Below are 12,604 nucleotides of genomic sequence, written 5' to 3'. Positions count from 1 at the left end.
ACGCCGGCGCCTGCAGCCTGCTGAGTAATGACACACTGGAGGGCTGGAGGTCAAAGGCCAGCTGCTGTAAGAGCGTCCATCACTCTCACTAACTCCTGTTTTATACTGAACAACAGGTCAGGATGTCCAGCAGCAGAAGTGTTTTTCCCCATTCAATTGTTTCATTGACGTTTCAAAAATTGCTGATATAGAGAGTTTTAAGTCTGTAACCATGACAACCAGCTACGAGATGAATAGTGAGCGTAAAAAACATTTTGAAAACGGCCAAAAAGGCCAAAGGTCCGAGACCGTGTAGAAACTATCAGAGACTTCAATGGTAGAAGATCGCTCTAGCCGTTCGCGGTGTCGCGGGTACGGTAAACGTTTCTATGGTAACAGCAAGTTGGACCAATCAGAGACGTTGCTGTTACGCTTAGGATTGTGGGTAGTGTAGTTTTTCTCCATTAAATCACGGATAAAACATGTTTTTCTTAAAACAAGGTTGAGTTCATACAGACTTCTAGCTTCTACAGGAGCAGAAACCATCGTTACACAACCACGTAGACATTATGGGATGGTTTAGACCAGAGGTGCCCAAATTCTGTCATATGAAGGGCCAAAATGTATCTGGATGGAAGGCCACGGGCCAAAAATAAATGTCGATGTTGAAGAATACCGTAATTCTTGCCATTCTGCAGAGATAAAACGTAGGTATGTAATTTAAATGGGAAGTTTACCAGCACGGTGCATTACATTGCCGTTAAACTCAGATTACGTACTTTTTAACTGCACAAAATGTACGTTTGTAGTCATTACTTTTAAAATAAGAGGAGAATAAGCATGAGCATGTCAAATACATGGCGGGCCAAAACAAAGAGAGCACGGGCCAAACTTGGCCCGCGGGCCACAAATTGGGCGGCTTTGGTTTAGACATTATGGGATGCGTTTTTTTTCTCGTTTTTTTACGTGGTGGCCAGCACGAAAATGTGAAGTAATGTATTTCAATGGGAAGCATATTTCGTGGTCACAGCACAAAAATGTTAGGGAGTAGTATAAAAAGCCGAAAATCCGCGTAGGGAGGCTGGTCGGGGGGGTGGATGGGTCAAACAACACAGGACTTTCACCCGGGCGAGGGGGGATCACGTTTAGTTTCCCGTAGTCTTCCTAATCACAACCGTCCCGTTATTGTCGCGCGTCCCCCGTGGCCGCCTCCCGGCATATGGGGCGTCCTTTTCGGCCGTCTCCCGGCGTGTGAGGCGCCCCGTCCCGTTATTGTCGCCCGTCCCCCGCGGCCGTCTCCCGGCATATGGGGCGTCCTTTTCGGCCGTGTCCCAGCGTCTGAGGCGTCCTTTCCCCGTAGGGTATTTCGTGCTGGCCACCACGTAAAAAACGAGAAAAACGTCCCCGTGAACACGTATCAATAGATTAAAAATAACGTGACATTTACAAGAACTGCCGTGAGACTGGGTTGGATTATCATGTCCGTGATTCGATTCGATATCTCGATGCGTCAAATACATTTTTCTATTAAAGCCATGTAGGATGTTTAATTCATAGCTTTTCAAGCTTCAACAACCAAACATTCTGCAGTGCTCTAATACTAAATAAACTACAGCACTGAGCACACGGCACTTCCTGAATCTGCAAAACATACCAGAATATGTAAACAGAAAGGTTGTCAGGCATACATTAAATTATAAACAGAAATAATTGATTATGGCCCGGCCGATTATCGATGCAGCATCGTCCACGTCCACGGGTCAATGCATCGATTATTTGATTAATTTCAACACCTCTACTCTCTAACCCTCTCTCTCTCCGTTCACTATTTTCATTGAATTTGGGTGTTTTATTCAATTTTAGAGCATGTAAAGAAAAACTGATAAAAGTATGTTGAAAAACGTAGGAAACAAATGTCAAAAACTTGGAAAATAGTGACAAAAACATCAGAAAAAGTGACAAACGATTTGGAAAAAACTGACAAAAAAATTAGGATAATCTTCAAAAACGTCAAGTGACAAAAATGTCAAAAAAGCACAGAAAAATATTGACAGAAACTTCGAAAAAAGTGACAAAAGTGTCTAAAACGACGACTAAAACATTGGCTATTGTTTTTACATTTTGACCCAGAAAAACCAAAAGTTGCTTGTTGGTGGACGGGGACACAAGGGTTAAGTTAGTCTGTTCAGTCTGAGTGTACGGTAGTCGTAAGCTGTGACTTACTGATGAACTATCTCCCTCTGTAGCGCCCCCCCAGGGTTTCTGTCAGGACACCTTCTGCAGTGCTCACGAGTTCTGTGGCGAGGACGTCGGCGGCCGACCCGCCTGCCTCTGTCGGGCGCAGTTTGCCTCCAAATACCGACCGACGGGCGCTTTGGGTGAGGCTTCACATTTTTAACTTTGTGCAGCATTCACAAGTTCTGTTTCCCTGAAACTGTCCCACAACGTTTGATCAGTATCACACGTCTGGGACACGAAATCACCTCCGCTAAGAAAGCAGTCAGCGTTACGTACACGCAGAGCCAGCCCTAAACAATTTGTTTTTTCGACATTTTTTCCCCCTTTTCTGACATTTCTGTCTTTTTTTTTTACGTTTTTGGCTCTTCTGAAAATTTTGTCGGGTTATTTTTTTAACGTTTTTGTCACTTTATCCAAATTTTTTGTCACTTGTTGACGTTTTTGATGCATTTCTTAATTTTTGTAGCTCTGTTCGCTGTTTCTGTTGCTTTTACGAGTTTTTTTGTTGCTATGTTGACGTTTTCGATGCCTTGTTCACTGTTTTCGTCGCTCTTTTCAATAGTTTTGGCGATTTTTTTCAACAGTTTTCTCGCTTTATCAAGTTTTTGCCGCCTTTTTTTAGCCGTTTTGTCGCTTTTGTCAACGTTATTGCCATTTTCTAATGAATCTGTTAACTTTTCTTAAATCATTTGGACTGCCAGCACTGCCATAGCATCTGCCTATACAGCCTATGCCGCGGTCGGCCGCGTGGACGCGTGTTTGATTGCCGTGTGTGTGTCCCGGTGTTCAGGTGATCCGACGGTCTGCAGGCAGAACTACGCCTCCGTCTCCCTGGCTGGTTGTCTCCTGGCAGAAAAAGGCATCAACATCTCCGTCCTGCATCTCAACGACCCAGCCTGCAGAGGCCACGTGGATGAAAGGACCCACATGGTGACGTTCGGCTTCAACGACAGCAAACCCTGTGGGACAGTCGTCATGGTGGGCGTCTCTCCTCCACTTAACGCCTCCAACAGAAGTGCTTGTTGGAGCCTGAAGTCTCTTTTCTGACGTTGGGTTTCGGGGTAGTCTCGCATTGCCAGACCTTCCTCCACAGTGCTGCGGAGGAAGTACTTTAAAGGTCCAATGTGTGGGAATTTACTCCCATCTAGTAATGAGATCGTATATCATAATCAATGGACGCCCGGATAACTCAGTTGGTAGAGAGCGCGCCCATATATATAGAGGTGTACTCCTCAACGCAGCGGGCCCGGGTTCGACTCCGACCTGCGGCCCTTTGCTGCATGTAATTCCCCCCTCTCTCTCCCCTTTCATGTCTTCAGCTGTCCTATCAAAATAAAGGCCGAAAATGCCCCCCAAAAAAATACTATATATAAATAACAATAATATATCGCAATCAACTCTCTCGCACCACGCAGTTCAAAGTACGTATTACAGCTACGGTAGCCTTCACATTTCAAAAAGACGGTCTCTTGCTCTTTTCAATCTCCTTCTTCTTTTTCTGGGCGAAGAAGAAAAAGACTCCTGTTCCTGAAATTTGGAGTTTGAACACATGTGGTCCTAACCCGACTCCACCAGATGGATTGCTTTGCATTTGCTCGGCATATCCATTTGGGAACTTTCCGTTGGAGAACTTTTGGGAAGGGGCGAAAATACTAGTTAGCTGATTGGATAAACCATCTGTCTATCACCACCTATGTTGGTGATAGACGGGCCAAATCAACCAATCAGATCAACGAAGCTAGATAAGTTAGTGAAGCTAGCGTTAGTTTGGCTTCAAGGATTGCGGTTCTTCTAATGCCATCTTTTAACGTGCAATTAAGTTAGGTAACGTAGCTAACGTTAACGTTTTTAAACTTACCATTTGTATGTGACATGAACCTCATCAACGACAATCCCCACCAAGTTTTCACGGTACACTTCTGGAGAAGAGCAAACACATATTTTCCTCTGAGAAAAGCCTCCAGTGCCGTTTTTTACTCTTCGTTCAATGAAGGAATACTTTCTAATTCGGATAAAACTTGCGCGATAGCTACGCTCATCTCATCCGTGGAAGCCGCCACGTTGTTTAGACTGAACAGTCACTTCTCGTTGCGTCACACCTAAACCCGCCTCAAAACCAACGCTGATTGGTCGGTCGTTTGGCGAATGCAAATGTAAAATTTCAAGCCAAAAGGAATACTTGGAATTGATGGTGGTGGTAAATATTCATGAAAAAGGACAAGTTTGTGAACGGGCAACACAGATTTTGATAACGAACAACTAAACACGTTACACACTGGACCTTTAAACTACTTTATTTACGTTATTTTTATAACAGTTATGACTCGCTGTCAAACTAGATAATAAAAGAAAGGACCACCAGGTCCCATGTCTCTGGACGGAGACCAGTGAAGGATATTAGAAGATCTTTCCCGGTGATGGCTGAGCGTTACTGAGCAGCCTCCAACTGAGCTTGAAGACGTAGATGTGACGTGAGCAACCTGTCTGAAAGTTGGAAGTCTTCTGGTAGCTGTGCCAAGAGAAATCTCAATCATTCCCAATCTAGCAGAGACGGAGAGCGTAGGTATATGTAAGGAGATAACATAGACACAGGCTAATTATTGATCACTAAAATGATAGTTAACATTAGTAATTAAACTTAAACAGCTAATGGAAGTCCATACTGCCTGAGAGCTTCTCCTGTACTATACGGTAATTCCTCTACTATGAGACAGTAAGTCTCGTGGTTATGACCCAATCGTTAGCCTATTTTTTTAAAAACGTCTGCTACGGAGCCATAACGTGAGGTACAAGGTAATGGAGCCTTTTATACATTGTCGTGTATTGTTGTGTTTAGAAATAAACAATGGACAAATAAAGTCTTTAAACTCTTCAGATGTAAAGTTATTCTCTGTCAAAGTGACGTCAAAATGAATGGCAGTCAATGGGATGCTAACGGGAGGTGATGGCTTTGTAGCATCAAAATGGTGCCATAGGAGCTACGCGTTGTGGAGAGAGGCTCACCCCGTTGGTTTTTTCATTTTTTGTTTCACAAATAGTTTAACCTGAGCCAGACCGTACACCACACTTTTTTAACACACTGGTATCTGATCGGTACTCTGTATCGGCTGATACGCAAGTTCAGGTATCGGAATCGGTATCGGGAAGGTAAAAAATGGTATCTTAACATCTGTAATTTCTCTAGTTTGAATCAGACCTTGCAGATGAAAGTGTCCTGTAGCTCTCTGACATCGTGCAGCATCACCGTCTGAATCCCTCTGACTCCGCAGGCCTCAGACAACAAAATCACCTACAAGAACACCATCAAGACGGACAACGCCACGTCTGCTCCCATCACTCGCCAAGTCTTCACGAACATCGACTTCTCCTGCTTCTACCGCCAGCCGGAGGTCAAGGCCATGTCTTTCAAAATGAAAGGAGGGTGAGTAGCTCAACGTGACTGACTGACAGACAGACAGACAGACAGACAGACAGACAGACAGACAGACAGACAGGCAGAGAGACAGACAGACGGACAGACGGAGAGGCAGACAGGCAGAGAGACAGACAGAAAGGCAGACAGTTAGATAGACAGACAGAGAGACAGACAGAGAGACAGACAGACAGACAGACGAATGGACGGACAGGCAGAGAGACAGACAGAGAGACAGGCAGTTAGAGAGACAGACAGACACTTAGATGGACATACAGACAGTTAGATAGACAGACAGACAGACAGAGAGACAGACAGACAGGCAGACAGACAGACAGACGGAGAGGCAGACAGGCAGAGAGACAGAGAGACAGACAGACAGACAGAAAGGCAGACAGATAGTTAGATAGACAGACAGACGAATGGACAGACAGACAGAGAGACAGACAGATAGACAGACAGACAGACGAATGGACAGACAGACAGAGAGACAGACAGATAGACAGACAGACAGGCAGAGAGACAGACAGACGGACAGACAGATAGGCAGAGAGATAGACGGACAGACAGACAGAGACAGACGACCCACAAGAGCGTTTCATAAGTTAGCGCCTCCTAGAGGTGGCAGGAAATACAACCTCATCTCTAAACCAGAGAAGGTAACGTTTTAACCACGTGGTTAACGTTGTGAAACGGTCCCAGTCTGGTTCGGTTTAGACACCAGAACTACTTTGGGTTTGGGTTAAAAATCGGATGTTTTTTCTCTTGACGCACGTGACGCAGAACGTGACGTTCGTAAAGTAAACAGAAACTTGCATGTTTTCAAACGGTACATGAATCCGGGCTCCTGGGTGAACGTCCTGTGTTTGTAAATCTGGCGTTCTTCTACTTCCTCACCTTACTTCCTGCTTTGCTCCCGTCAGAACTATACGTCCACAAGAGGGCGCCGCCACTAGAAACATAAATATAGGTCAGAGTGATGCTGGAACAAACCACTTCTGGGGGACAGTCTCCTTTCTCCAGGAAATGAATACAATGTGACAAAAGTGTGTGTGTGTGTGTGTGTGTGTGTGTGCATTTGTGCATACGTCTGTGCGTGCGTGTGTGTGTGTGTGAGTGTGTGTGCGTCTGTGCGTGCGTGCGTGTGTGTGTGTGTGTGCGTGTGTGTGTGTGTGTGCGTCTGTGCGTGCGTGTGTGTGTGCGTGTGGGTGTGCGTCTGTGCGTGCGTGCGTGTGTGTGTGTGTGGGTGTGCGTGTATGTGTGCGTCTGTGCGTGCGTGTGTGTGTGCGTGTGGGTGTCCGTGTGTGCGTGCGTGTGGGTGTGTGCGTGCATGCGTGCGTGTGGGTGTGTGCGTGCATGCGTGCGTCTGTGTGTGCATCTGTGCGTGAGTCTGTGTGGGTGTGCGTGCGTCTGTGCATGTGTGCATGTGGATGTGCGTGCGTGTGCTTCTGTGCGTGCGTGTGTGTTCTGCAGCACTGCGATGCAGCAGATTGAGTCTGGATCATGGAACTACAGTCTGTCTATGAGCATGTTTGCCGACGCCGCCTGTACTACGCCCCTCGACTTCTCGGGCGGGATCCAGACGGACCAGATCATCTACATGAACCTGGACACCGGCGGGCTGGACGGCAACATCATCACCCTGGTGATCAAGGCCTGCTGGGCAACCAGCGCGCAGAATGGCGGCGGTCTGAGATACGACCTCATCATAAACGGGTGAGCAGAATGTAACTAAGTACTAATAAGTAGTAGTCGCTTTACTTTTTCTGCGTTTTTTTCTACTTTTTTTCTGAAGTCCTTACTGTGCTAGCCTGGTCCTACCAGACTCTGGTACACTAGCCTGGTCCTACCAGACTCTGGTCCATTAGCCTGGTCCTACCAGACTCTGGTACATTAGCCTGGTCCTACCAGACTCTGGTACATTAGCCTGGTCCTACCAGACTCTGGTCCATTAGCCTGGTCCTACCAGACTCTGGTACATTAGCTACTCTGGTACATTAGCCTGGTCCTACCAGACTCTGGTACATTAGCCTGGTCCTACCAGACTCTGGTACACTAGCCTGGTCCTACCAGACTCTGGTACATTAGCCTGGTCCTACCAGACTCTGGTACACTAGCCTGGTCCTACCAGACTCTGGTACACTAGCCTGGTCCTACCAGACTCTGGTACATTAGCCTGGTCCTACCAGACTCTGGTACACTAGCCTGGTCCTACCAGACTCTGGTACATTAGCCTGGTCCTACCAGACACTGGTACATTAGCCTGGTCCTACCAGACTCTGGTCCATTAGCCTGGTCCTACCAGACTCTGGTACACTAGCCTGGTCCTACCAGACTCTGGTACATTAGCCTGGTCCTACCAGACTCTGGTACACTAGCCTGGTCCTACCAGACACTGGTACATTAGCCTGGTCCTACCAGACTCTGGTCCATTAGCCTGGTCCTACCAGACTCTGGTACACTAGCCTGGTCCTACCAGACTCTGGTCCATTAGCCTGGTCCTACCAGACTCTGGTCCATTTCATTAGTCCAGAGAGTCTGGCCTCTCTCCATTGACAGTGTTAACTTCCTTGAAGGCGGGTACTCTGTTGAAGTTTAAAACTATTGGATCTGCCCAGAGCCACTCTGGATCTGCCATAACCAATCGCTAACGTTTGGTCGTGACGTTGGCTTAGCATCGCTAGCGTTAGCCTTAGCTAACTCCTTCACCACTAATGGTGCGAGCTGGAAAATCAAACTGTTCCCGAACCCCGTGGGGAGGAGGGCCACAACATCATGGCCACCAACACAACTCAGCAAAGATTGTTCTTGCTCGGGCTTTAACTTCTGGATATTCGGCAGCGTCGCCACAACAAACCGAATGGCTTCGCTCGCATCTTTCTCCGCCGCCATTACAGAACTACAACTCAAACTAGCGCACGGCCTCAACCTCATCGTTCTCAGCCGCTCCCTCTGTTCACTGATTGGACCGCCAAAAATTTGGCCGGAGAAAACCCACGAATATACCACAAACCCAGATGTAGTACTGAAGGGAAATGAAAATTGAGCGTAAGTACATAGGAGGGTGGAGCCAGGCTAGTAGTGTGCATCAGTAATCCTGGAAATGTACTTCCAATGATCCAGAATACTTTTATTATAATGATTTCTGTGTATGAAGATGTGATTAAATGGTTTAACATGGTGTGTTTTCTGTTTCCGAGCAGCTGTGGGAACCCGTCCGACCGCACGGTGAAGGTGGTGGAGAACGGGAAGGGGGGAACCGTCTTATCCTTCCAGATGTTTCAGTTTAAAGGCGACGCCAGCGGCGTCTTCCTCAGTTGCAAGATGAAACTGTGTCTGAAGAGCGACCTCGGCTGTCAGCCGGTAACAAACACACACGCTAACGGCTTTTATTCTGCTTTATTTTAAGAAGATACAAGTTTATTTACAGTATGGGGCTCAAGGCCCACGGGCCAAATCCGGCCCCTCGCAAATTTTGATCCGGCCCGCATATCAATTTACGTTCACAATATATTTTGGCCCGCCTAGATGTGAGCCAAACCAAAATGACAGGAAACTGTTTTACAGACTGCAATTATGCGACACTCAAAGCAGAATTTGGCAGATTTGCCGACTTTGAGACTCAGAAATTGTCATAGAACCAGAGAGTTTACATATTTGATTTGCTAAACTCTATGATGGCTAAGGAACTTTTTTTTGCTGACTTTTTAGGGCTTCATGTCAACCAAACTGGAACATAGGGTTGTGGGAACAGGGTTATGGGAACATAGGGCTGTGGGAACATAAGGCTGTAGGAACATAGGGCTGTGGGAACATAGGACTGTGGGACCATAGGGCTGTGGGAACATAGGGCTGTGGGAACATAGGACTGTGGGAACATAGGGCTGTGGGACCATAGGGCTGTGGGAACATTGGGCTGTGGGACCATAGGGCTGTGGGAACATAGGGCTGTGGGAACATAGGACTGTGGGACCATAGGGCTGTGGGACCATAGGGCTGTGGGAACATAGGGCTGTGGGAACATAGGACTGTGGGAACATAGGGCTGTGGGACCATAGGGCTGTGGGAACATAGGGCTGTGGGACCATAGGGCTGTGGGAACATAGGACTGTGGGAACATAGGGCTGTAGGCTGTTGGTAGCATCAAAATGGCGCCATAAGACATTTCACAAAAAAACTCTGCATTTTTCTGGAAGGACTGGTAACTGTGTGTCCCTGAAGAGAAGCTGAAACTGTGTCTCTGTCTGTAACTGTGTGTCAGAACTGCCAGCAAAAGAACCGGAGACAGAGATCTGTCCGGCCTCTGTATGAAGATGAGAACCCAGCCATCGTCTCTGTGTCCTGGAGCTAGGTAAGACTGCTGGCTGTACCGACAGAGATCCAGGGCTGCGGTCCAATGGTCTTTTTTTCTTAGGAAGATTCCTAAAGTATCTGACTGCATCTTCACTACTATGTTTTGGTTTAAAAACAAATATCTTTTGCTAGATTTACGCCTCGCATCCTCACTACTCCGACGTTTCCGAGCCCCTAAAACTTCAACATTTGGAAACGCTGCTGCCCCCGTTTTGGTTTGAAAACTCCGGGGTTACTTTGTAGTCTGGACGGAGACAAACGGAGACTTTTCACACCAACGCTGAAGCTAGCGTTCGCCTCCTGATTGGGTCTTATCAATGAGGAATATTAAGAGGGAAAAAAAGTCGAATATTTTGAGGAAGAAAGTTGAAATATCAATCAATCAATCAAATTTATTTATAAAGCACTGTAGTATCTGATGGACTTATAGGTTTAATGTCTGTATAAAGCTCAAATGTGCTGAGTCATAATAAGAACGTTCATCATGGGTACTGTGGCAGTATAGGGAGTAATAATTAACCTCTTAGTGGCGTGATTTCGATGGGATGTTCAAAAGACAGGTCTCGGATTGGATGCTGAGGGGTTAACGAACTATAGGAAGCCCCTGAAGAGGACACTAACCTATGCTATGTCAACTAAGCTGTGAAATGTAAAGGTAGAATTAGATATAGCATATTGGCGGTGTGTTCTCCAGACCTTCCATGGAGTCTGTAAATGGATGCTGTAATCTTTGATGTAATAAATCTTTTTATACTAGCAGTGTCTACGAAGTTCCTTCTCCATACAACGGCAACACAGTGCTGCAACTAAAATATCCCACAGCACTTTAAAAAGCAACCAATGTTGCACAAGGTGCTGTACAGAAACAGAGTATAAATCATTTAAAACATTTACAATATCTAATATTTAAGACATGAAACAGTATCACAGTAAAAATGGTTGCACAAAAATGTCAGCCTCAGCTGGGAAAGGCCACGGAAAGAAGGTGGGTTTTAAGAAGAGATTTAAAATTAGACAGTGAAGAAGCCTGTCTAATAGGCAGAGGTAGCTCATTCCATATTTTTGGAGCTGCCACAGCAACGGCACGGTCCCCTTTAAGTTTCCGCTTCATTTTTAGAGAGAAGACACACCAGCCCGATCGGACCGTCTGGCGAGGTCGGTGACTCGAGTCTGGTCGGTGTGTTCCTGCCGTCGGCCGTTGGAGGAGCCGTCGGCCTTCATTTGGGCCGACCTGACATGTTCAGTCGGAGACAGGACAGTCGGGACTCACCCAGAAATGGGGAGCGGGATGAGTCTCTCAAAATCTGACGAAAATCTTTTAAACTGACCTTTGTTGATCTGAAATGAAGACAGATTCAGCAACTGCACGGCCTATTTCTCTCTTAAAATGTTTTCAGAAACACGTTTCGGTGAACTATTTTAGTCCAATATGAGATCGTATTCTGAACGAGCCGCCATGACAGTCTGGCTGTGAATTTCTGGAGAAAAAAGAACCACGTGACGCGTTCGTCCAATCAGCCGCCGGTTTTCATTTTCTGGGAAATAGTCAGACTGTTAATGGAAACAATACAGAGCAGCGCCACCTGCTGGTATGGAGACGTATTACGTTTCGCACACGTGCAGAGCGTACGCTCAAGTCGGCGTCTCTTCAGTGTGTTTTGAGGCACTTTTTGGACCTCGGGAGCCGACTGATCAGTCCGACTGGCTTTACTGCCGACGGTCGGCCGTCTGGTTGGTGTGTCAGGGCCCTTAGGGACACTCAGGCGCAGTTGTTCAGCTGACCTGAGTGAGCGAGTCGGAGCGTAGGGGTGAAGCAACTCGGACAGGTAGGATGGGGCAAGACCATTTAAGGATTAAAGGATTAAATAAAAAAAGAAGTTGGAATATTTTTATTTCTTTTTTTTTTTTTTTAAATGTTATTTTTTTGGCCGAATACCGAATCCACTGGTTAAGATTCTGCCAAATCCAAAATCGAATACTGAATCCTTGGCAAGGCAAGGCAATTTTATTTATATAGGCTAGCTCATTTCAGCAACAGGACAATTCAAAGTGCTTTACATAAAACATTACAAAGCAATTAAAAACAAATAAAAACTTAAAAAGAATTAAAAACAGATAAAATACAAGAATAAAATTCATAGTGCACTATAATAAATTAGAAAAAAGGAACATCAAACAGAAAGGTATTCAGCCTTGATTTAAAAGAACTGAGAGTTGCAGCAGATCTGCAGTTTTCTGGGAGTTTGTTCCAGATATGTGGAGCATAAAAACTGAACGCTGCTTCCCCCTGTTTAGTTCTGACAACAAGCAGACCCACCCAGACCACCTGAGAGGTCTGGGTGGGTCAGTAGCAGATCAGAAATGTATTTTGGCCCTAAACCGTTTAGTGATTTATAAACCAGCAGAAGTATTTTGAAATCAATTCTTTGAGGCACAGGAAGCCAGTGTAGAGACTTCAGTACTGGAGTGATGTGATCCACTTTCTTGGTCTTAGTGAGGACTCGAGCAGCAGCGTTCTGAATCAGCTGCAGCTGTCTGATTGATTTTTTAGGGAGACTTGTAAAGACTCCGTTACAGTAGTCAAGTCTACTGAAGATAAAAGCATGGACAAGTTTTTTCCTA

At 46.0% G+C, this 12,604-nt stretch overlaps 1 protein-coding gene across 1 annotated transcript in view; it reads left to right on the top strand.

Annotated features, from left to right (window-relative positions):
- The window catches only part of LOC116045487 (alpha-tectorin-like), a 15,740-nt gene extending 5,760 nt beyond the window's left edge, over positions 1–9,980 (top strand). The window contains exons 7-13 of the mRNA XM_031293141.1: positions 1–74; positions 2,237–2,357; positions 3,008–3,195; positions 5,487–5,638; positions 7,103–7,345; positions 8,833–8,992; positions 9,891–9,980. The exon at positions 1–74 is cut by the window's left edge and continues 137 nt beyond it. Of these exons, the coding sequence (XP_031149001.1) occupies positions 1–74; positions 2,237–2,357; positions 3,008–3,195; positions 5,487–5,638; positions 7,103–7,345; positions 8,833–8,992; positions 9,891–9,980 (1,028 nt within the window). The remainder of the gene's footprint in view (positions 75–2,236; positions 2,358–3,007; positions 3,196–5,486; positions 5,639–7,102; positions 7,346–8,832; positions 8,993–9,890) is intronic.
- Positions 9,981–12,604: the final 2,624 nt, after the last annotated feature.

Source organism: Sander lucioperca, chromosome 12 (assembly GCF_008315115.2).
Source record: "Sander lucioperca isolate FBNREF2018 chromosome 12, SLUC_FBN_1.2, whole genome shotgun sequence".
NCBI lineage: Eukaryota > Metazoa > Chordata > Actinopteri > Perciformes > Percidae > Sander > Sander lucioperca.
This window is presented reverse-complemented; position numbering and strand designations above follow the sequence as displayed.